Source organism: Blennius ocellaris (assembly GCF_963422515.1).
Source record: "Blennius ocellaris genome assembly, chromosome: 17".
In the NCBI taxonomy this organism is placed as follows: Eukaryota; Metazoa; Chordata; class Actinopteri; order Blenniiformes; family Blenniidae; genus Blennius; species Blennius ocellaris.
In genome coordinates, this window is record NC_137666.1 from 22,446,524 (window position 1) to 22,470,455 (window position 23,932).

The 23,932-nt window shown below is 47.6% G+C and overlaps 2 protein-coding genes across 4 annotated transcripts in view; one reads left to right on the forward strand and one right to left on the reverse strand.

Moving 5' to 3' along the window:
- rpap1 (RNA polymerase II associated protein 1) overlaps positions 1-17,065 on the reverse strand; it is a gene marked incomplete at its 5' end in the record, with an annotated part of 41,420 nt that extends 24,355 nt beyond the window's left edge. The window contains 13 exon segments of the mRNA XM_080513094.1: positions 1,190-1,347; positions 1,437-1,604; positions 6,521-6,655; positions 6,725-6,907; positions 8,386-8,535; positions 8,642-8,743; positions 8,928-9,026; positions 9,160-9,272; positions 10,598-10,807; positions 10,879-11,188; positions 12,772-12,864; positions 12,948-13,096; positions 16,792-17,065. Coding sequence (XP_080369220.1) covers positions 1,190-1,347; positions 1,437-1,604; positions 6,521-6,655; positions 6,725-6,907; positions 8,386-8,535; positions 8,642-8,743; positions 8,928-9,026; positions 9,160-9,272; positions 10,598-10,807; positions 10,879-11,188; positions 12,772-12,864; positions 12,948-13,096; positions 16,792-17,065 — 2,144 coding nt within the window.
- Positions 17,066-18,540: 1,475 nt separating this feature from the next.
- iah1 (isoamyl acetate hydrolyzing esterase 1 (putative)) lies at positions 18,541-23,716 on the forward strand. 3 transcript variants are annotated; one of them, XM_080512534.1, is made up of 8 exons: positions 18,541-18,682; positions 18,768-18,851; positions 18,927-18,979; positions 21,331-21,464; positions 21,673-21,777; positions 22,873-23,034; positions 23,332-23,453; positions 23,525-23,716. In XM_080512534.1, the coding sequence occupies exons 2-8, from the start codon at positions 18,795-18,797 to the stop codon at positions 23,699-23,701; spliced, it is 810 nt and encodes a 269-aa protein (XP_080368660.1). In that variant the 5' UTR covers positions 18,541-18,682; positions 18,768-18,794; the 3' UTR covers positions 23,702-23,716. The 3 variants fall into 3 exon arrangements, with proteins under 3 accessions (XP_080368660.1, XP_080368661.1, XP_080368662.1); XM_080512535.1 differs by having other exon boundaries at positions 18,568-18,851; positions 21,673-21,756; XM_080512536.1 differs by lacking the exon at positions 21,673-21,777 and having other exon boundaries at positions 18,568-18,851.
- The last annotated feature ends 216 nt before the right edge of the window (positions 23,717-23,932 follow it).

Consider the following 23,932-nt stretch of genomic DNA (forward strand, 5'->3'; position numbering starts at 1 on the left):
CACACACACACACACACACACACACACACACACACACACACACACACACACACACACACACACACACACACACACACACACACAATGTCTTCTTCTTACTCATGTACAACAATGTGTCAATTTAAGGATTTTATCTTTAAAGTACATTTTAGAGTTTCTCTTTGTGTTCAGTGTCAAAGTGTTTAACTGTTTCTTGTGTGTCCGACAATATAGACAGGTAGAGCAGGGTACTCAGTGTACTCAGTGTACTGACAGTGTACTCACAGGTAGAGCAGGGTACTCAGTGTACTCAGTGTACTCACAGTGTACTCACAGGTAGAGCAGGGTACTCAGTGTACTCACAGGTAGAGCAGGGTACTCAGTGTACTCACAGGTAGAGCAGGGTACTCAGTGTACTCACAGTGTACTCACAGGTAGAGCAGGGTACTCAGAGTACTCACAGTGTACTCACAGGTAGAGCAGGGTACTCAGTGTACTCACAGTGTACTCACAGGTAGAGCAGGGTACTCAGTGTACTCACAGTGTACTCACAGGTAGAGCAGGGTACTCAGTGTACTCACAGGTAGCGCAGGGTACTCAGTGTACTCACAGTGTACTCACAGGTAGAGCAGGGTACTCAGAGTACTAACAGTGTACTCACAGAGTACTACCAGAGTACTACCAGAGTACTAACAGAGTACTACCAGAGTACTAACAGTGTACTCACAGAGTACTACCAGAGTACTAACAGAGTACTACCAGAGTACTAACAGTGTACTCACAGAGTACTAACAGAGTACTACCAGAGTACTCACAGTGTACTAACAGTGTACTAGCAGAGTACTAACAGTGTACTAGCAGAGTACTAGCAGAGTACTAGCAGAGTACTCACAGTGTACTAGCAGTGTACTCACAGTGTACTAGCAGTGTACTAGCAGAGTACTAGCAGAGTACTAGCAGTGTACTAACAGTGTACTAGCAGAGTACTAGCAGTGTACTAGCAGAGTACTAGCAGAGTACTAGCAGTGTACTAACAGTGTACTAGCAGAGTACTAGCAGAGTACTAGCAGAGTACTAGCAGTGTACTAACAGTGTACTAACAGTGTACTAACAGTGTACTAGCAGAGTACTAGCAGAGTACTCACAGTGTACTAGCAGTGTACTCACAGTGTACTAGCAGAGTACTAGCAGAGTACTAGCGGGTACTCACAGGTAGAGCTGGCAGGCCTGAGCGTACCCCGCCGCCACAGCCAGCAGCCTGCAGGCCTCGGTGTGCAGCTGCAGCGCCTGGCTGTCCTGCAGCAGCAGCTGTCCTGGGGGGACGGACAGGAGACAGGACAGACGCTCCCTCACACCCAGGCTGTTCAGCTGGAGGACAGAGACAGAAGGACACAACCACCGTCTGTCGCCTGGAGGACGAGCTGCACCGCAGGACCCACCGTCTCCTGGCTCCTTACCAGTCTGGCACACGCGTGGCGCCCACTAGTGGCCACCACCCGGAGCAGCTTCATGGCTGCAGGCAGGGGACGGCCGTAGACGGACCGAGGGGGGACGGAGGAGGACGTCCAGGACGGGGGAAGAAACTCTGACATGAGCGTCTCCATCAGACGAGGACAGTCCAACACCTGAGAGGACAGTCGGACAGCCAAGGAAGACATTCACTCAGTAGAATACTTCAAAAGGAAGATACTTCGTCTGCTTCGGTTTAACAGGAAAAGTCACGTATACAAACTCAGGGGCCTCGTCTGTCAAGCTGCTCACACAACAACATGGGTCCTCAAGTCCACTTCACACACACTGGTGGAATAAATCAACACTGAGGACAATGAGGACACCAGGAAGACAACTTTGGACACATACATTCTGAAGACGGGACAAACTGGTGCTGATGGTGAGGTGGTGACATGAAGCCTCATTCGTCTCATACATTTAATGTCGCCAGCACAGAAGCTGCACTGTGATTGGCTGAGGCTGTAAAGCTGCACTGTGATTGGCTGAGGCTGTAGAGCTGCACTGTGATTGGCTGAGGCTGTAGAGCTGCACTGTGATTGGCTGAGGCTGTAAAGCTTAATATCTTAATATCACTTTATGGCCACTAATTTCATAAAATATATTTGATTCCTTAATTAAAGAAAGTTAAAGAAAATATTTCTATGAGAAATGAATGAAATGTGATCAAAATGACTCCTGGTTACCTGAGAAAGGAGGAAGTCATGAGAGGAAGTTAAATGAAGGGCCATTAAGATGGAGGGACGCCACTGGGGTCACTATTTACAACATCAGCAGTTTTGTCCACAAGAGCGTCCCTAAACACACTTTCTGGAGGAAATGAACTGCTTTCCTGTGAACACTTGATTAAATATGGCGCTTCATTCTAAATTTAACATGGAAAATGCATGACGTTCACCTGTTCACACATTTTCACAGGTTATAAACTCATCCTAAGCTCCTGTGATAAGCAAAATCAATCAATCAATCAAACTTTATTTCTATAGCCCTTTACAATCACCTAGTGGTATCCAAAGTGCTTTACAACAAAGCTGTATATAAAAAAAACAAAAAACAATACATTAAGAAATAAATACGAGAATAAGACATAAAAACAATAAATAAAACACAGGTCTGACTGGGAGGAGTGACGGTGCTGCAGGTTGGTGAAGCTTCCAGAGATTCATAACAACAGAACAAACAGAATAAATACTCTGTCCTAGACAGAGTTCAAAGACAACTTCAAAGTGAGTTTTCAGCTTTGATTTAAAAAGGCCGAGATCAGTGGTGGTGTGAATGTCTGGGGGCAGTTTGTTCATGTCTGGGAGTAGTTTGTTCATGTCGGGGGGCAGTTTGTTCATGTCGGGGGGCAGTTTGTTCATGTCGGGGGGCAGCTTGTTCACGTCTGGGGGTAGTTTGTTCATGTCGGGGGGCAGCTTGTTCACGTCTGGGGGTAGTTTGTTCATGTCGGGGGGCAGCTTGTTCACGTCTGGGGGCAGTTTGTTCATGTCTGGGAGTAGTTTGTTCATGTCGGGGGGCAGTTTGTTCATGGCGGGGGGCAGCTTGTTCACGTCTGGGGGCAGTTTGTTCATGTCGGGGGGCAGCTTGTTCACGTCTGGGGGTAGTTTGTTCATGTCGAGGGCAGTTTGTTCATGTCGGGGGCAGTTTGTTCATGTCGGGGGGCAGTTTGTTCATGTCGGGGGGCAGTTTGTTCATGTCGGGGGCAGTTTGTTCATGTCTGGGGGTAGTTTGTTCATGTCGAGGGCAGTTTGTTCATGTCTGGGGGCAGTTTGTTCATGTCGGGGGCAGTTTGTTCATGTCGGGGGCAGTTTGTTCATGTCGGGGGGCAGTTTGTTCATGTCGGGGGCAGTTTGTTCATGTCTGGGGGTAGTTTGTTCATGTCGAGGGCAGTTTGTTCATGTCGGGGGCAGTTTGTTCATGTCGGGGGGCCGGTTTGTTCATGTCGGGGGCAGTTTGTTCATGTCGGGGGCAGTTTGTTCATGTCTGGGGGTAGTTTGTTCATGTCTGGGGGTAGTTTGTTCATGTCGGGGGCAGTTTGTTCATGTTGGGGGCAGTTTGTTCATGTCGGGGGGCAGTTTGTTCATGTCGGGGGCAGTTTGTTCATGTCTGGGGGTAGTTTGTTCATGTCGAGGGCAGTTTGTTCATGTCGGGGGCAGTTTGTTCATGTCGGGGGTAGTTTGTTCATGTCGAGGGCAGTTTGTTCATGTCTGGGGGTAGTTTGTTCATGTCGGGGGGCAGTTTGTTCATGTCGAGGGCAGTTTGTTCATGTCGGGGGAAGTTTGTTCATGTCGGGGGCAGTTTGTTCATGTCGGGGGGCAGCTTGTTCACGTCTGGGGTAGTTTGTTCATGTCGAGGGCAGTTTGTTCATGTCTGGGGGTAGTTTGTTCATGTCTGGGGGTAGTTTGTTCATGTCGGGGGCAGTTTGTTCATGTCGGGGGGCAGTTTGTTCATGTCGGGGGCAGTTTGTTCATGTCTGGGGGTAGTTTGTTCATGTTGAGGGCAGTTTGTTCATGTCGGGGGCAGTTTGTTCATGTCGGGGGCAGTTTGTTCATGTCTGGGGGTAGTTTGTTCATGTCGGGGGCAGTTTGTTCATGTTGGGGGCAGTTTGTTCATGTCGGGGGGCAGTTTGTTCATGTCGGGGGCAGTTTGTTCATGTCTGGGGGTAGTTTGTTCATGTCGAGGGCAGTTTGTTCATGTCGGGGGCAGTTTGTTCATGTCGGGGGTAGTTTGTTCATGTCGAGGGCAGTTTGTTCATGTCTGGGGGTAGTTTGTTCATGTCGGGGGGCAGTTTGTTCATGTCGAGGGCAGTTTGTTCATGTCGGGGGAAGTTTGTTCATGTCGGGGGCAGTTTGTTCATGTCGGGGGGCAGCTTGTTCACGTCTGGGGTAGTTTGTTCATGTCGAGGGCAGTTTGTTCATGTCTGGGGGTAGTTTGTTCATGTCTGGGGGTAGTTTGTTCATGTCGGGGGCAGTTTGTTCATGTCGGGGGGCAGTTTGTTCATGTCGGGGGCAGTTTGTTCATGTCTGGGGGTAGTTTGTTCATGTTGAGGGCAGTTTGTTCATGTCAGGGGCAGTTTGTTCATGTCGGGGGCAGCTTGTTCACGTCTGGGGGTAGTTTGTTCATGTCGGGGGGCAGCTTGTTCACGTCTGGGGGTAGTTTGTTCATGTCGGGGGGCAGCTTGTTCACGTCTGGGGGCAGTTTGTTCACGTCTGGGAGTAGTTTGTTCATGTCGGGGGGCAGTTTGTTCATGGCGGGGGGCAGCTTGTTCACGTCTGGGGGCAGTTTGTTCATGTCGGGGGGCAGCTTGTTCACGTCTGGGGGTAGTTTGTTCATGTCGAGGGCAGTTTGTTCATGTCGGGGGCAGTTTGTTCATGTCGGGGGGCCGGTTTGTTCATGTCGGGGGCAGTTTGTTCATGTCGGGGGCAGTTTGTTCATGTCGGGGGCAGTTTGTTCATGTCGGGGGGCAGTTTGTTCATGTCGGGGGCAGTTTGTTCATGTCTGGGGGTAGTTTGTTCATGTCGAGGGCAGTTTGTTCATGTCTGGGGGTAGTTTGTTCATGTCGGGGGCAGTTTGTTCATGTCGGGGGGGAGTTTGTTCATGTCGAGGGTAGTTTGTTCATGTCTGGGGGTAGTTTGTTCATGTCTGGGGGTAGTTTGTTCATGTCGGGGGCAGTTTGTTCATGTCGGGGGCAGTTTGTTCATGTCTGGGGGTAGTTTGTTCATGTCTGGGGGTAGTTTGTTCATGTCTGGGGGTAGTTTGTTCATGTCGGGGGCAGTTTGTTCATGTCGAGGGCAGTTTGTTCATGTCGGGGGCAGTTTGTTCATGTCGAGGGCAGTTTGTTCATGTCGGGGGCAGTTTGTTCATGTCTGGGGGCAGTTTGTTCATGTCGGGGGGCAGTTTGTTCATGTCGGGGGCAGTTTGTTCATGTCGGGGGCAGTTTGTTCATGTCGGGGGGCAGTTTGTTCATGTCGGGGGCAGTTTGTTCATGTCTGGGGGTAGTTTGTTCATGTCGAGGGCAGTTTGTTCATGTCTGGGGGTAGTTTGTTCATGTCGGGGGCAGTTTGTTCATGTCGGGGGGGAGTTTGTTCATGTCGAGGGTAGTTTGTTCATGTCTGGGGGTAGTTTGTTCATGTCTGGGGGTAGTTTGTTCATGTCGGGGGCAGTTTGTTCATGTCGGGGGCAGTTTGTTCATGTCTGGGGGTAGTTTGTTCATGTCTGGGGGTAGTTTGTTCATGTCTGGGGGTAGTTTGTTCATGTCTGGGGGTAGTTTGTTCATGTCGGGGGCAGTTTGTTCATGTCGAGGGCAGTTTGTTCATGTCGGGGGCAGTTTGTTCATGTCGAGGGCAGTTTGTTCATGTCGGGGGCAGTTTGTTCATGTCTGGGGGCAGTTTGTTCATGTCGGGGGCAGTTTGTTCATGTCGAGGGCAGTTTGTTCATGTCGGGGGCAGTTTGTTCATGTCGGGGGGCAGTTTGTTCATGTCGGGGGCAGTTTGTTCATGTCGGGGGCAGTTTGTTCATGTCGGGGGCAGTTTGTCCCTCAGTATTGGAGCAGCAACATCAAAAGAGCGACACCCCACTGTTCATATCTCCACCTTGGAATGTCTAGAAGAAGCTGAGCTGAAGAACCAGGGTCACTAGAGCTAGAATATCAGACAGGTAAGAAGAACCAGGGTCACTAGAGCTAGAATATCAGACAGGTAAGAAGAACCAGGGTCACTAGAGTTAGAATATCAGACAGGTAAGAAGAACCAGGGTCACTAGAGTTAGAATATCAGACAGGTAAGAAGAACCAGGGTCACTAGAGTTAGAATATCAGAAAGAGGGACCAGGACATTGATGGCATTAAAAACAAACAACAGAAGTTTAAAATCGATTCCCTCCACCTGTTTCAAGGTTGAATACTGAATGAATATGAATATTTGATGGATTGTTTATTATCTTATGGAAGAAATGTGTCAGTTATTTGATGCTTTTCATTAAAAAGGCCTGTTTGTACAGCGAGCTGCTCTGCAGCCGGGCTCTGTTGCGTTACCTGCGTGGCGGACGGAGACGAATGTCGAGCGAGGCGGGTCAGGACCTCCAGGACGTGCTGGACGGCCCGGGGCGACGGACGCACCACCTCCAGGATGTAGCGCAGCCGAGGGAGCAGCTTCATCCTCAACAGGCCCTGAACATCCAGTCAGCATCATCATCCCGCCTCCCAGTGATCAGAGCAGAGGAGGAACACTGCGGTTACCTTGACGACGTCCTGCGACGCCACCTGGTGGTCGCTCTTCTTCTCCTCCTTCTCCTGGGCCGTCTCCCTCATGCTTTCATCCAGCCCTTCATCCTCCTCCTCCTCCTCCTCCTCCTCCTCAGGCGGCAGCAGAGGAAATGAGGCCAGACCTCCGAACCAGGAGAAGGTGGAGTCCAGACACTCCTGAGAAGGAACCAGTCCATCAGAGGAGAAAACGGTTGGTGCTCAGCGCTATCTCAGTGAAATCATAAAGATCCGATGAGACGTGAGACGTCGTCACTGTGGCAGTGTGGAGGAGGGATTATGTCACGTCAGGCTGAAACCATCAGAAGTAATACACTAACACTGCCTCAGGCCCCAAACGGAGCTCACAGATTAAAGGTCAAAGATTAAAGGTCAAATCAAACCATAAGAAACTCAGAGTAATAGATGGAGGGATCATTGTCTGGATTTTAAACCCAACTAGCTAGAAAACTGAATATCTACATGATTTTATTCAATAAACGGAATCACTTCCAGACACTAAAAACTAAATTGCTAAAAGAAATGTGGAGTGGAAAAATGACAAAGGTTTGTGGAAAAATGACAAAGGTTTGAGGAAAAATGACAAAGGTTTGTGGAAAAATGACAAAGGTTTGTGAAAAAAAGACAAAGGTTTGTGGAAAAATGACAAAGGTTTGAGGAAAAATGACAAAGGTTTGTGAAAAAAAGACAAAGGTTTGTGGAAAAATGACAAAGGTTTGAGGAAAAATGACAAAGGTTTGAGGAAAAATGACAAAGGTTTGAGGAAAAATGACAAAGGTTTGAGGAAAAATGAAAAAGGTTTGAGGAAAAATGACAAAGGTTTGAGGAAAAATGACAAAGGTTTGTGGAAAAATGACAAAGGTTTGTGAAAAAAAGACAAAGGTTTGTGAAAAAAAGACAAAGGTTTGTGGAAAAATGACAAAGGTTTGTGAAAAAAAGACAAAGGTTTGAGGAAAAAAGACAAAGGTTTGAGGAAAAAAGACAAAGGTTTGTGAAAAAAAGACAAAGGTTTGTGAAAAAAAGACAAAGGTTTGTGGAAAAATGACAAAGGTTTGAGGAAAAATGACAAAGGTTTGAGGAAAAATGACAAAGGTTTGAGGAAAATGACAAAGGTTTGTGGAAAAATGACAAAGGTTTGAGGAAAAATGACAAAGGTTTGAGGAAAATGACAAAGGTTTGTGGAAAAATGACAAAGGTTTGTGAAAAAATGACAAAGGTTTGTGAAAACAAGACAAAGGTTTGTGGAAAAATGACAAAGGTTTGTGAAAAAAAGACAAAGGTTTGAGGAAAAATGACAAAGGTTTGTGAAAAAAAGACAAAGGTTTGTGAAAAAAAGACAAAGGTTTGTGGAAAAATGACAAAGGTTTGTGAAAAAAAGACAAAGGTTTGTTGAAAAATGACAAAGGTTTGTGGAAAAATGACAAAGGTTTGTGAAAAAAAGACAAAGGTTTGTGGAAAAATGACAAAGGTTTGAGGAAAAATGAGGAAATTAAATTTCTCCTGAACAGAAATCAAAGTGAAGGACTGGAGAATCCGGAGCGGCTCCAGAATTAAAACAGTCTGATCTGAAACACTGGAAGAGATCTTTTGTACAAGAACAAGATCAGATAAAAAATATCGTCTGAACTTCCTCCTACTTCATCTTCGTCACACACGAGGAGAGCGTTGAGCGCGTGCAGGGCTGCAGAGATCACCGCCTCCACGCCGTCGTCCAGGGCGAAGCGCAGCAGGAACAGCAGGCCGGCGTCCAGCAGCGAGGACGTCACACTGTACCGACCCCCCCGGGCCTGCAGGGGGCACAGCAGCCACATGAGTGTGTGCGTGTGTGCGTGTGTGCGTGTGAGTGTGTGCGTGTGTGTGTGTGTGTGTGTGTGTGTGTGTGTGTGTGTGTACCTTTGAGAGGATGTTGGCCAGGGTGCAGAGGGCCAGACTCCTCTGCTGGCTGATCTGACTGCGACACAGCAGGAAGAGCTCCTGCAGGGAATAACCTGCCCGCTGCAGACGCCACAGTCAATATTCAGCCACATTCATACTGCGTACGTGCTCAGTCACATTCACCCATCCCCCACGTTCCCATGGCTACGAGGTCAAAGGTCAAGGTCTTCCCCAACGTCACCTGCCGAACCTTTAGTTTGAAGGACGTGTGGTTTCAGCGGCTGCAAGCGGGACACTCACTCACCTCCGGCTCGTCGCCATGGTGATGCAGTCCTAAATGTGTGGGCAGGTCCTCGGTGGGGGGGAGTAACGTCCCAGAGAAATCAAAACGAGCCTGCATGGCCTATCGGAGGAGGAAAAACCAAACATCAACATGGAAACAAGTGGAGTTCATCCTGCTCCACCTCCACCTGTGGAGTTCATCCTGCTCCGCCTCCACCTGTGGAGTTCATCCAGCTCCGCCTCCACCTGCTCACCTGCTGGGTTCCTCTCCTCCTGGGAGCAGGTAGGTCCGTCATCCACTGCAGCTTCTCCGGCTCCAGTCTGTCCATGTGGATCCAGTCCTTCTGCAGCTTCACCGGCAGCGACTCTGAACTCACACAAATATATAATGTGTGTATTTAGCAGTGGTGTGCAGTCGGTGGTGTGCTGCGGGGCTGCGGGGCTGCAGGGCTGCAGGGCTGCAGGGCTGCAGGGCTGCACTGTCAAAAACTATTTGTCTTTCTTTTTAATAATTACAAAGTGATTCTGAGATCTGTGTCTGGAATCAATTAGTGACTTTAGCAACTTTATCCAGAAGACGACTGGTTTTATTTTGTGGAGCTCAAATCTCCTATTCCCTCTAAACGCATCACCTCCTTTCCTCTGCTGTGGGGGTATGGGGGGGCAGTAGCTTCATTGCTACCCTCTGATGGAAGCTGGACGCTGCTATTGGGTTAAAATGTAGAGTGACAGGATCATCAGCCAATCAGAGTGACTGACAGAAGGTCTGAGGACCTGCAGACTCCAGCTGGTCAAATGTCCTGATTACATGTTGAGGGTCACTGCCTCGCTCTAGATTATATAACACACCCACCGCCAGAGTGGAGGAGGAAGAGGAGGAAGAGGAGGAGCAGGAGGAGCAAGAGATTTAATTCTGGTCATATATAAAATGCTATAAATACAGTGGGGCAAAAAAGTATTTAGTCAGCCATCAATTGTGCAAGTTGTCCCACTTAAAAAGATGAGGGAGGCCTGCAATGCTCATCGTAGCTATTCCTCAACTATGAGAGACACAATGAGAAAAAAAATCCAGAAAATCACATTGTCTGATTTTTAAAGAATTTATTTGCAAATTATGGTTGAAAATAAGTATTTGGTCAATAACAAAAGTTTATGTCAATACTTTGTCATATACCCTTTGCTGGGAATGACAGAGCTCAAACGTTTCCTGTAAGTCTTCGCAAGGTTGCTGGTATTTTGGCGCGTTCCTCCATGCAGATCTCCTCTAGAGCCGTGATGTTTTGGGGCTGTTGCTGGGCAACACGGACTTTCAACTCCCTCCAAAGATGTTCTATGGGGTTGAGATCTGGAGCCTGGCTAGGCCACTCCAGGACCTTGAAATGCTTCATCGTGATGAACATTACAGGCCTTCCTCATCTTTTTAAGTGGGACAACTTGCACAATTGATGGCTGACTAAATACGTTTTTGCCCCACTGTGTATACCAGAAACTGAAACAGCTCGTTTGTTTCAGAATGGAAGGAAAACTCCCAGAGTTACCTCATGGACATTTTATACGTGACGTTTGTAACGAGGTACAAAGAGTACTGAAATACTCTCCTCCAGTCAAAGTACAACTACTTTGATAACATTTTACTCAAGTACAAGTAGAACTAGCAGGAAATGAGAAAATCTTGATCTGAAAATGTCAAACCTGTGAATGTGGATGGAGGCAGTCCTTCCTGGTCCTGGTCCCCCTGGTCCTGGTCCCCCTGGTCCTGGTCCATGTCCACCTCCTGGGGTTTGTGAAGCAGCGCCGCAGCAGCAGAGGAGCTGGACCCTCTGGGGTCCAGGTCTTGTTGACAAGTGGAGGACGGAACCTGCTGGGCTCTGTGGGACCTGACAAAGTCCACCAGTCCAGGGTCTGGGTCAAAGATAGAACAATGAGGACATGATGTCCCCTGGCTGGACGAGGTGAGGAAGGAGGAGGCCTACCGAGCTGGGACAGGAGCCTCTTCTGCTCCTGGAGGATCTCAGACTGGGACATGGTCTGCAGCCTGGCCTGGTTCTCCCTGTGGATCCTCAGGGTCTCTCCTGAGCCGCCTGGACCCCGAAGCCCCTGAAGCCCCCGACCGGACACCAGCCGGCAGCCTGGGGGGTCGGGGGCTTCAGGGGCTGGGGGGTCGGGGGCTTCAGGACCTGGGGGGTCGGGGGCTTCAGGACTCTGGACCATGGCCTCCGTCTGCCGGAGCCTCTGAGCAGCGATGTGACGGGCGAAGATGCTGGTCTTTCCTCCGGCGGGGGTCTGGAGGGAGAGACCAGCAGAGACCACAACACCTCAGGACACAACTACTGACATCAAACTACTGACATCAAACTACTGACACTCAAACTACTGACATCAAACTACTGACTCAAACTACTGACAGTCAAACTACTGACTCAAACTACTGACATCAAACTACTGACAGTCAAACTACTGACATCAAACTACTGACTCAAACTACTGACATCAAACTACTGACTCAAACTACTGACATCAAACTACTGACTCAAACTACTGACATCAAACTACTGACATCAAACTACTGACTCAAACTACTGACATCAAACTACTGACATCAAACTACTGACGTCAAACTACTGACATCAAACTACTGACATCAAACTACTGACTCAAACTACTGACATCAAACTACTGACATCAAACTACTGACTCAAACTACTGACAGTCAAACTACTGACAGTCAAACTACTGACATCAAACTACTGACTCAAACTACTGACATCAAACTACTGACACTCAAACTACTGACATCAAACTACTGAAATCAAACTGCTGACACTCAAACTACTGACACTCAAACTGCTGACATCAAACTACTGACTCAAACTACTGACATCAAACTACTGACATCAAACTACTGACTCAAACTACTGACAGTCAAACTACTGACACTCAAACTGCTGACATCAAACTACTGACAGTCAAACTACTTACAGTCAAACAACTGACAGTCAAACTACTGACATCAGTCAGAAATCCTGCGTCTCTTTGAACACACATTGGAGTAAAATCTAATTTTCTCAGTTTAAAATCACGACTGAGCAAATTCTACTTTGAATCAACATGAAAACCTTCAGCCAATAAGTTTGTTTCTGAACCAGAGGAACTTCCTGTGGTTCACGTTAGTACTTTAGTACTTTATCCTCTGTTCAGTGTGTTTTCATTGTTGTATAGTTTTGACTGTTTAATTAATTGAATGTCTATTTAATTCAGTTTAAAGATTTGAGACACTTTGAAAAGTCTTTGTACTTTTACTTTATATATATAGATAGATAGATAGATAGATAGATAGATAGATAGATAGATAGATAGATAGATAGATAGATAGATAGATAGATAGATAGATAGATAGATAGATAGATAGATAGATAGATAGATAGATAGACAGACAGACAGACAGACAGACAGACAGACAGACAGACAGACAGACAGACAGACAGACAGACAGACAGACAGACAGACAGACAGACAGACAGACAGACAGACAGACAGACAGACAGACAGACAGACAGACAGACAGACAGACAGATAGATAGATAGATAGATAGGATATACAATTTTAATTATGACACATTTTACTTTCAGTAACTTGTATTTGTGCAGCTTTTCAATAGAAAAACGGTCTCATAATGGAAAAAACACATTACAGATATGTAAAAATAATAATATTAATAATAATAATGATAGTAATAGTAATAATACCTGATATTTTATTGATGCATAATGAATCAATCAGCCATAACAACATGACCACCTGTCTATTGCTGCTTTGTTGTAGTTTCCAAAACTAATCATGACTTCTCCGTGAGGTGAACTCTTACCGGCCTGCTGCCGCCGCAGCGGCGCTGCACGGTGGGGAACGGCAGGCCGGTGAGCGGCGGGAGGGAGATGGTGGCGGAGCTGGTGTCTCTCTCCTGACGGCAACAGCAAGAACAAAGACATTTGAGAGGTGAAAGGAGACGGGAGAGAAGCTCAGACTGTCCTCTGGAGCACCAACCACGATCCTGGACAGGACGGCGGTCAGGTGACTGTCCCGTCTGTCCAGACGCTCCGCCGCGTCTTCGTCCTCAAAGGAAACGCCGCCGCCTCTGAAGCGACACTTCTTGGGAGGAGCCGGCGTGAGCGAGGGGAGCTGGTCTGGAAGGTCTGCAGCACAGGGGGGACACTTTTCAACTCAGGACACCTCCGGGACCTGGACCGGGTCTCCAGTCAGTCCCTCATCGGGTCCACATTATGGGACAAACAACCACTTTTACTCTTTCCAAGATATTTTACATTCAGTTTCTCTCCTTGCAGACTGATGGACTGATGGACTAATAGACTGATGGACTGATGGACTGATGGACTGATGGACTGATGGACTGATAGGAGTCGTCTCAATAGAGGCAGTTAGACTGTTTGTTTGGATTTTCTGACTCCACAAGTCCTCAGGACACAGAAAACAAATAATTCACTTTAAAAAAAAACTTGAGTAACAGATGTTGGTGTTTTAATTCAAATATGAGTGTTTTAATCCACAATTATATTGTCTCAGTTTAATTCATTTCTCTCACAACCTGAGGCTGATACTTATATGTTGGATATTTTATTTTTGACTTATAACCACAAACTCATCACAACCTCAGATTAACGGTTCTTATGTCTTCTGAGTGAGTAAAACAGTTGAACAGTCCACTTTAGATTAGTTATATTCTTATTATTTAATGCCAGATTTTTAAGTTCAATGTTTTACCTGCCCTTTGGATATTTAATAATCAATTTTATGTAATATTTTATACAGCATAACTTTGGTCCTTAGTCATATTGTTTTTCTGCATTTTATTGAACGACTATAACATTTTATGTTGTTCAGCCCTCAATTTATATCTTTGCACTCACGTTTTTACAAGCTATTTCTAAATGTCTCTTTTCCTACGCTCTACATTTTGATACGCATCTTCATGTACCACTCCAAGCACTCCCCCTTGAACTGCTACCTTACCGTGGTGGGGGAGTTTGCGCACCAGAATGATCCTCTGAGCTACGTTGTCGGGGGCTTTATGCCCCCCAGTAGGGTCTCTCAAGGCAAACAGGTCCTGGGTGACGGGTCGGACCAAAAGCAGTTCAAAACACCCCTATGGACATACACCAGAGAGCAGAGACGTCGCCCGGTGAGGTGCAGCCGGGACTCCACCCTGGAGCCCAACCCTGGAGCCAGGCCCCACCCTGGAGCCAGGCCCTACCCTGGAGCCACACCCTGGAGCCCCACCCTGGAGCCCCACCCTGGAGCCAGGTCCGGGGTCGAGGCTCGCATGCGAGCGCCTGGTGCCAGGTTCTTGCCCGCGGGACCCGGTCGGTCAGCCCGGAGGGACGACGCGGGCCCCTCCTCTTTGTCCTCCTGTGGGCCCCCCACCTACAGAGGCTGCCGTAGGGGTCGGGTAAAGTGTGGATCGGGTGGCAGTCGATGGCAGGGGCCTCGACGACCCGATCCCCGGACACACAATCTGGCTTTTGGGACATGGAACGTGACCTCGCTGGGGGGTAAAGAGCCCGAGCTTGTGAGGGAGGCTGAGAGATACCGGCTAGATGTAGTCGGGCTCACCTCCACTCACAGCTTGGACTCTGGAACCCAGCTCCTCCACAGGGGCTGCATACTCCACTTCTCTGGAGTTGCCCGCGGTGTAAGGCGGCGGGCTGGAGTGGGCTTGCTTATTGCCCCACAGCTCAGCCGCCATGTGTTGGAGTTCACCCGGTGAACGAGAGGGTTGTGTCCCTACGTCTTCAAGTAGGGGACAGGTCTCTGACTGTTGTCTCGGCCTATGGACCGAACAGCAGTTCAGAGTACCCAACCTTCTTGGAGTCCCTGGGAGAGGTGCTGGATAGTGCCCCAACTGGGGACTCCATTGTTCTCCTGGGGGACTTCAACGCCCACGTGGGCAATGACAGCGAGACTTGGAAGGGGGTGATTGGGAGGAACGGCCTCCCCGATCTGAACCCGAGTGGTGTTCTGTTATTGGACTTCTGTGCCAGTCACAGTTTGTCCATAACGAACACCATGTTGGAGCACAGGGGGGTCCATAAGTGCACGTGGCACCAGGACACCCTAGGCCGGAGGTCAACGATAGACTTTGTGGTCATGTCATCTGATCTCCGGCCACGTGTCTTGGACACTCGGGTAAAGAGAGGGGCAGAGCTGTCAACTGATCACCACCTGATGGTGGAACACTGGACCAGCTCTATGCCCTCCACCAGGTTCTCCTGATGGTGGAACACTGGACCAGCTCTATACCCTCCACCAGGTGCTTGAGGGTTCGTGGGAGTTCACCCAACCAGTCCACATGTGTTTTGTGGATCTGGAGAAGGCGTTCGACCGCGTCCCTCCAGATGTCCTGTGGGGGGTGCTCCGGGAGTATGGAGTCCGGGGCCCTTTGTTAAGGGCTGTTCGGTCCCTGTAGGCCCGGAGCAGGAGTTTGGTTCACATTGCCGGCAGTAAGTCGGACCTGTTCCCAGTGCACGTTGGCCTCCAGCAGGACTGTCCTTTATCACCGATTCTGTTCATTATATATATGGACAGAATCTCTAGGCACAGCCGGGGGCCGGAGGGGGTCCAGTTTGGGGACCACAGGATCTCATCTCTGCTATTTGCGGATGATGTGGTTCTGTTGGCCCATCAAGCCTGGACCTTCATCGTGCACTGACGTGGTTCACAGTGAGAAGCAGCTGGAATGAGGATCAGCACCTCTAAACCCGAGGCCATGGTTCTCGACCAGAACAAGGTGTCTTGCCCCCTCCAGGTCGGTGGAGTGCCCTTGTCACAGGTGGAGGAGTTCAAGTATCTCGGGGTCTTGTTCAGTGGGGGGAAGATGGAGCGTGAGATCGACAGGCGGATCGGTGCAGCGTCTGCAGTCATGTGGTCGTTGTATCGGTCCGTCGTGGTGAAGAAGGAGCTGAGCCAAAAGACCAAACTCTGGATTTACTGGTCGATCTTCGTTCCTCCCCTCACCTCTGGTCATGAACTATGGGTCATGACCGAAAGAACGAGATCCCGGATACAAGCGGCTGAAATGAGCTTCCTCTGTAGGGTGGCTGGGCGTCACCCTTAGAGATAGGGGGAGGAGCTCAGTCACCCTTAGAGATAGGGGGAGGAGCTCAGTCACCCTTAGAGATAGGGGGAGGAGCTCAGTCACCCTTAGAGATAGAGTGAGGAGCTCAGTCACCAGGGAGGAACTCGGAGTAGAGCCACTGCTCCTCCACATCCAGAGGAGCAGCTGAGGTGGCTCCAGCACCTGTTTCAGATGCTGGAGCCACCTCAGGGAGGTGTTCCGGTCATGTCCCTCCGGTAGGAGGCCTCAGGACAGACCTAGGACACCCTGGAGGGACTATGTCTCTCTATGGCCTGGGAACACCTTGGGGTGCCACCAGAAGAGCTGGAGGAAGAGTCTGGGGTGAGGGAAGTCTGGGCAACTCTGCTCCGACTGCTGCCTCCGCGACCCGGCCTGGATAAGCGGCAGAAAATGGATGGATGGATGGATGGATGGATGGATGGATGGATGGATGGATGGATGGATGGATGGATGGATGGATGGATGGATGGATGGATGGATCACTCCAAGCACACACTGGGTAAAGATAGTTTTTAAATGTAACTGCATGTCTGTGTGTGAGTTTGGGTTTTTTGTAATTTAATGGAGCTTCTAGTGCTTTGCTGTGATTATTCTGTTTCAATGACTTTGTGTTGCAGTTGTTTTGTGTAAAAGGTTTGATTGAGTGACATCATTACCTCAATGTTCTTTACTTACGTCTGAAACTAGAATACATTTTGTGTGATTGTTCATTCTTCTTGGATATTGTTAGATATTAACCTTCGATGGTGACCATGTCCTTCTGGCGGCCTCCTCCCACCTCCTGGCTGTGTCCTCCTCCTCTTCTTCCTTCTCCTCCTGCTCCACCTGCTCCTCTACCTGCTCCTCCTCCTCCTCCTCCTGTTCCTCCTCCTCCCCCTCCTCCTCCCTCCTCCCCCCTCCTCTTGTCAGGCCTCCTCAGGTTGGCAGCAGCAGGAGCCCCTGAGGTCAGAAACTGCTGCTGTTCTTCCAGCAGGTCCGACTCCGAGTCTCGGGGTTCCGGACGCCGCAGCATTTCTCTGAAAGACAAATATTTATATATATATATATATATATATATATATATATTCACTCTACAAGTTCCCTTTTTCTTTCTCTGTGTTTTGTTTTCACTTCGACCTGAAGACAGTTGAGCGTCTGCTACAAGTTTCTGAAAGAAATTGAAAGTGCAGTATTTGGACTGGAAATGTTTGACTTGCCAAAAGCCACAGTGGTTAATGGTTCAAATCCCGGCCTGGCCTTTCTGAGTGGAGTTTGCTTTTCTCCCTGTGTACGAGGGTTGAAACTGAGGCATTTAACTGCTTTTGTGGAAAATAATAGCTCATTTTAAATTTTGTGTCAGCCAATTTTGTAAAGATCAGCAGGAAAGTGGAAATGGAATTGAAAACAAAAGGAGCTTTAACAACTCATGAGGATAAATAATGAACAATGACTGAGACACTTCAGGTCCACAGCCTTTCTGGTGTAAAGACATCATGTGTGATCAAAGACACCTGGAAACGGAGGAACAGTTTCTTTAGACTTGAATCTGCTGAGGATTGTAGTAATTCACCCTCAGTGCAGTATTCTACGTAGAATGAATGTATGAATCTGCTGAGCATTGTAGTAATTCACCCTCAGTGCAGTAGAATGAATGTATGAATCTGCTGAGGATTGTAGTAATTCACCCTCAGTGCAGTAGAATGAATGTATGAATCTGCTGAGGATTGTAGTAATTCACCCTCAGTGCAGTAGAATGAATGTATGAATCTGCTGAGGATTGTAGTAATTCACCCTCAGTGCAGCAGAATGAATGTATGAATCTGCTGGTGTTTCTCGTTTAACTGTTCAGCATCAGTTGCTTCAGTTCACTTCTGTCTGTGACGCCAGGATGGATGTGTTCAACTCGCAGCGCCATTAATACGATATAAAGCACAAGACTACCTCTAACTAACTGAATTAATAGCAGAATGAATAAAATGATCATTTTCACGTGGTGAAGTTTGTCATCAGTTAGCATTAGCTTCGTGTTAGCCGATATTCTGCATTGTTATTTACAATTTGTCCGTTTTTAGATGAAGCCGCCAGCAAAAACACGAGTGAACGTGAATGACGTGATTTTAAAGGTCGTTTTCAAATGTTTTCGTGAGAGTGACTGACCTGTAGTTACGATTCGGATCAGAGTGTTTGTTTCCGCACGGATGTTTGTTAATGTGACACAGAGCACGAGGGCTTCACAATAAACGTTGGTGTATCGAATGAAGTGGTGTCCGTGCTAACTGGTGCCGACTGTCATGAGCGTCGCTTGCTGCTGTTCGTAACATCAGACGTTTAAATCCTGATGTGACGAGTTTTAATCGTTTGAATCGTTTTATCGTTCAACCTAAAGCGGATTTTTTAGCATCTGAAGTTACGAGCAACAACAAGGAAGTATAGGTCAGCCGGTCATCAGTTAACAGGGGAACCAGTTAATCCGGGACACCGGAAGAGACTCGGAAACCCTCACGGTGGTTTTGATGCAGAAATGTGTAAATGTGAAATGTTGCTGCAGTGAAGCAGAAAATAAATGTTCGCAAGTCGCCGCCGAGTCTTCGCGTGTCGTTTTGCTGTTTTGGAGCCATAAAGTGGTGGAATTTTATGAAATCCTCTTCCGGTGCGGATCCTCTTCTTCCCCTGCAGGACTGCAGCTCCTGCATTTCAAACTTCACTCAGCAGTTTGTAAATTGTACATTTTATAGGAATCGACAGGAAACCTCCTTCATGCCATGGTTCCTCCAGTCGTTTGGCCCAAAGTGGTTTTATTCGGCGATTCCATCACTCAGGTTGGTTCCTGCTCGTCTCAGAAATCTGATAAAGAGTCTCTGTGACCAAAACGACTCTGCTGTGTCTTCTTCCAGTTCTCGTTCCAGCCTCACGGCTGGGGAGCACACCTGGCCGACAAGCTGGCGAGGTGAGTCCGTCCTGCTCATGCCTCTTATTGCTGTTGTTTGTGTTTGTTTGACTTCTACATGTTGTTGTGCAGGAGAGGAAACAACTTCCCACATATGAGCTCAGCAAGTCATTGCAAAATACAAAATCGTAAGAAATACAACGCCAAGTGGACCCAACGACTAAAGATTATATAAAACAAAAAGAGTCTCCACTAAAGTCTCCTGGGAGCAGGAGAAAAGTTTGTTGTATATTTTACGTGTGTGTGTAAAATATGACAGTAAATGTTGGATATGCAGTTAAAGTAACCAGGATGAATCAGTGATCTGATATCTGATGCGTCTCCATGGTGACAAATGTCAAACCAGACTGGACTGCAGTAAACATGTTCCTGCAGTAAACGTGTTCCTGCAGTAAACGTGTTCCCGCAGTAAACATGTTCCTGCAGTAAACAAATTATTCAGTAAACATGTTCACGTGTTCCTGCAGTAAACATGTTCCTGCAGTAAACAAATTATTCAGTAAACATGTTCCTGCAGTAAACATATTATTCAGTAAACATGTTCACGTGTTCCTGCAGTAAACGTATTCCTGCAGTAAACATGTTATGCATGTTATTCAGTAAACGTGTTCCTGCAGTAAACATATTATTCAGTAAACGTGTTCATGTAGTAAACATGTTCCTGCAGTAAACGTGTTCCTGCAGTAAACGTGTTCCTGCAGTAAACATATTATTCAGTAAACGTGTTCATGTAGTAAACATGTTCCTGCAGTAAACGTGTTCCTGCAGTAAACGTGTTCCTGCAGTAAACATATTATTCAGTAAACGTGTTCATGTAGTAAACATGTTCCTGCAGTAAACGTGTTCATATAGTAAACATGTTCCTGCAGTAAACGTGTTCATGCAGTAAACATATTATTCAGTAAACGTGTTCCTGCAGTAAACGTGTTCCTGCAGTAAACGTGTTCATATAGTAAACATGTTCCTGCAGTAAACGTGTTCATGCAGTAAACGTGTTCATATAGTAAACATGTTCCTGCAGTAAACGTGTTCATGCAGTAAACATATTATTCAGTAAACGTGTTCCTGCAGTAAACGTGTTCCTGCAGTTAACGTGTTCCTGCAGTAAACATATTATTCAGTAAACGTGTTCCTGCAGTAAACGTGTTCCTGCAGTAAACATGTTCCTGCAGTAAACATATTATTCAGTAAACGTGTTCCTGCAGTAAACGTGTTCCCGCAGTAAACATGTTCCTGCAGTAAACGTGTTCCCGCAGTAAACATGTTCCTGCAGTAAACAAATTATTCAGTAAACATGTTCACGTGTTCCTGCAGTAAACATGTTCCTGCAGTAAACAAATTATTCAGTAAACATGTTCCTGCAGTAAACATATTATTCAGTAAACATGTTCACGTGTTCCTGCAGTAAACGTATTCCTGCAGTAAACATGTTATGCATGTTATTCAGTAAACGTGTTCCTGCAGTAAACATATTATTCAGTAAACATGTTCACGTGTTCCTGCAGTAAACGTATTCCTGCAGTAAACATGTTATGCATGTTATTCAGTAAACGTGTTCCTGCAGTAAACATATTATTCAGTAAACGTGTTCATGTAGTAAACATGTTCCTGCAGTAAACGTGTTCCTGCAGTAAACATGTTATGCATGTTATTCAGTAAACATGTTCCTGCAGTAAACATATTATTCAGTAAACATGTTCACGTGTTCCTGCAGTAAACGTGTTATGCATGTTATTCAGTAAACATGTTCCTGCAGTAAACAAATTATTCAGTAAACATGTTCACGTGTTCCTGCAGTAAACATGTTCCTGCAGTAAACAAATTATTCAGTAAACATGTTCCTGCAGTAAACATATTATTCAGTAAACATGTTCACGTGTTCCTGCAGTAAACGTATTCCTGCAGTAAACATGTTATGCATGTTATTCAGTAAACGTGTTCCTGCAGTAAACATATTATTCAGTAAACATGTTCACGTGTTCCTGCAGTAAACGTATTCCTGCAGTAAACATGTTATGCATGTTATTCAGTAAACGTGTTCCTGCAGTAAACATATTATTCAGTAAACGTGTTCATGTAGTAAACATGTTCCTGCAGTAAACGTGTTCCTGCAGTAAACGTGTTCATATAGTAAACATGTTCCTGCAGTAAACGTGTTCATGCAGTAAACATATTATTCAGTAAACGTGTTCCTGCAGTAAACGTGTTCCTGCAGTAAACATATTATTCAGTAAACATGTTCCTGCAGTAAACGTGTTCCTGCAGTAAACATATTATTCAGTAAACATATTATTCAGTAAACGTGTTCCTGCAGTAAACCTTAATGAAGTGGTTATACGTGTCGTCCTCAGGAGGTGTGACGTGGTGAACAGAGGACTGTCAGGATACAACTCCAGGTGGGCCAAGCTGCTTCTGCCTCGCCTGCTCTGCGACCACATGGCAGCCGTCACGCTGTTCTTCGGCGCCAACGACTGTTCTCTGGAAGGTAACGACTTCTCTGGAAGGTAACGGCTGTTCTCTGGAAGGTAACGACTGTTCTCTGGAAGGTAACGACTGTTGTCTGGAAGGTAACGACTGTTGTGTGGAAGGTAGCGACTGTTGTCTGGAAGGTAACGGCTGTTCTCTGGAAGGTAACGACTGTTCTCTGGAAGGTAACGGCTGTTCTCTGGAAGGTAACGACTGTTCTCTGGAAGGTAACGGCTGTTCTCTGGAAGGTAACGGCTGTTCTCTGGAAGGCAACGACTGTTCTCTGGAAGGCAACGACTGTTCTCTGGAAGGTAACGGCTGTTCTCTGGAAGGTAAAGCTCAACGTCCTGAGACCAGCAGGTTCTGGTTCCGGAGCCGCCATGTGATGTGACGTAGTCCTGCAGGGTTCTAACCTCCAGTGGGGCTCAGGAGGGTTCAGCCACCAAGTGTACGAGTTCTCCCACTGAGGATGATGATGATGAGGCCTTCTTCATCGTGGCTCCACCTCCACTGTGACGCAATGAGGAACATCCACAATATCAGTGTGATTTTTAAAGACTGTCCTCACTGCTGCTGGCGTTCCTCCAGACTCACCTCCTGGAGCTCTGGTGTTGCTAGGCAACAGACCGTCAACTCCCTCCAGAGGTTCTGTGGGGTTGCGGTCTGCAGACCGGCTCGGCCACTCCAGGACCCTGAAGCCTCCCTCGTTGCCCAGACGGAGTGTTTGGGATCATCGTCATGCTTCTGTTGAGGTTTTCAGTCAGTCTGACGACGGACGGCCCCGTTCATCCTGGAGACCTGCACCAGGGCCACCAGGGCCACCAGGGCCTAGTTTCTGGTCTTTCATGCTGACCAGGAGTTCAAACAGGTGACCAGTGGAGGAAGTCGAGGTCTGAGAGCCAGAAGCCTTGCTAGTTTGTAGGTGAATAAGTCTTTATTTTACCGAGGAATTTACCAGTGAATTCATTAAAACTCCTACGATGTGATTTCCTGGTTGAGGAACCTATGATGAACATTACTCGCCTCTCTCTGAGAACTTGTACCATTGGTGGCTGAACAAAATACCTTTTTGCCCCACTGGACATGAAGCTTGTAAAATGATAAACTAATGTGTTGAAAGAAAAAAACTTCACATCTTGGATCTCAATTCAAATTGTTGATCAACTTAGAAAATGAAGATTTCAAAGTGAATATGCTTGAAAATGTGCTCATAAACCCTAGAAACCTTAACATACTACTTAAATACATGTAGGTGAGTATTTCCATCTAGTACTGTGACTCCTGTCTTGGCACTGTTACTCAAGAAATATCTTGTCATTTAAAATATGGAAAGTTCTTTTCTTTAACCATAAAACAAAGTGTCGGATGTGGACGTTGGTCTCCAGGAGGAAGATATTGAATAATTGAAGCTATTCCTTTGTGTGCAGAACAGAACCCTCAGCAGCACGTCCCCCTGCAGGAGTATTCAGAGAACCTGAAGGACATGGGGACACTTCTGTCTTCAGCCGGCGTGTCCTCCGACAGGATCATCTTCATCACTCCTCCTCCTCTTGACGAGGCGGCGTGGGAGAAAGAGTGTCTCCTCAAAGGTGAGACAAAGGTGTGTCCTGACGGTCCTGGTCTCCTGGCGTGTCCTGGTGTCTCCTGACGTGTCCTGACGGGCCCGGTGTGTCCTGACGGTCCTGGTCTCCTGACGTGTCCTGACGGGCCCGGTGTGTCCTGACGGTCCTGGTCTCCTGACGTGTCCCGACGGTCCTGGTGTCTCCTGACGTGTCCTGACGGGCCCGGTGTGTCCTGACGGTCCTGGTGTCTCCTGACGTGTCCTGACGGTCCTGGTGTGTCCTGACGGTCCCGGTGTCTCCTGACAGTCCTGGTGTCTCCTGCAGGGCATCCTCTGAACCGGCGCCACGCCGTGGTAGGGCAGTACGCCGAGGCCTGTGTCGGAGCCGCGGGGCAGGTGGGGGCAGACGTCCTGGATCTCTGGACTCTCATGCAGAAGGACGGACAGGTGAGGACGGCGTGTGTCCATGTGGTCAGTGTCCTCGTCCAGCCAATGGACGCTCCGTGTCCCCGCTGCAGGACCCCTCGGTGTTCCTCTCTGACGGGCTGCACCTCTCCCAGCGCGGGAACCAGTTTGTGGCTCAGCACCTGTGGGGGCTCCTGGAGGGCCGGCTGGCCCCCCTGCCCTTCATCCTGCCCTACTGGGGGGACGTGGACCCGTCCAGCCCCGAGACCAGCCTCCTCCGGGACCAGTGACCAGGACTCCAATCAAACCACATCAATGCTGGAAAAGCACAAAGATTCTTTATTTGCAGGAACTTCAGCAACAGACTTTGAAAAGGAAGAACAAAGAAACAAACATGATACGACGCTGCAGTTCTTCTTCACATCCTGCAGAATAAAAGTTCACTGTACAATCTTCCTCTTTCCTTCTTCACTGACAATGTGGAGCCGTGAAGGAGGCAGCAGGTAACAGACAAGGTACAA

Bases quoted from the DNA above. Each gene is read 5' to 3' on its own strand.
- iah1 (XM_080512534.1), top strand. From the start codon at position 18,795: ATGGTTCCTCCAGTCGTTTGGCCCAAAGTGGTTTTATTCGGCGATTCC. The intron at 18,852-18,926 runs GTTGGTTCCTGC...GTCTTCTTCCAG, and splicing joins TCGGCGATTCCATCACTCAG to TTCTCGTTCCAGCCTCACGG. The intron at 23,454-23,524 runs GTGAGGACGGCG...TCCCCGCTGCAG, and splicing joins TCATGCAGAAGGACGGACAG to GACCCCTCGGTGTTCCTCTC.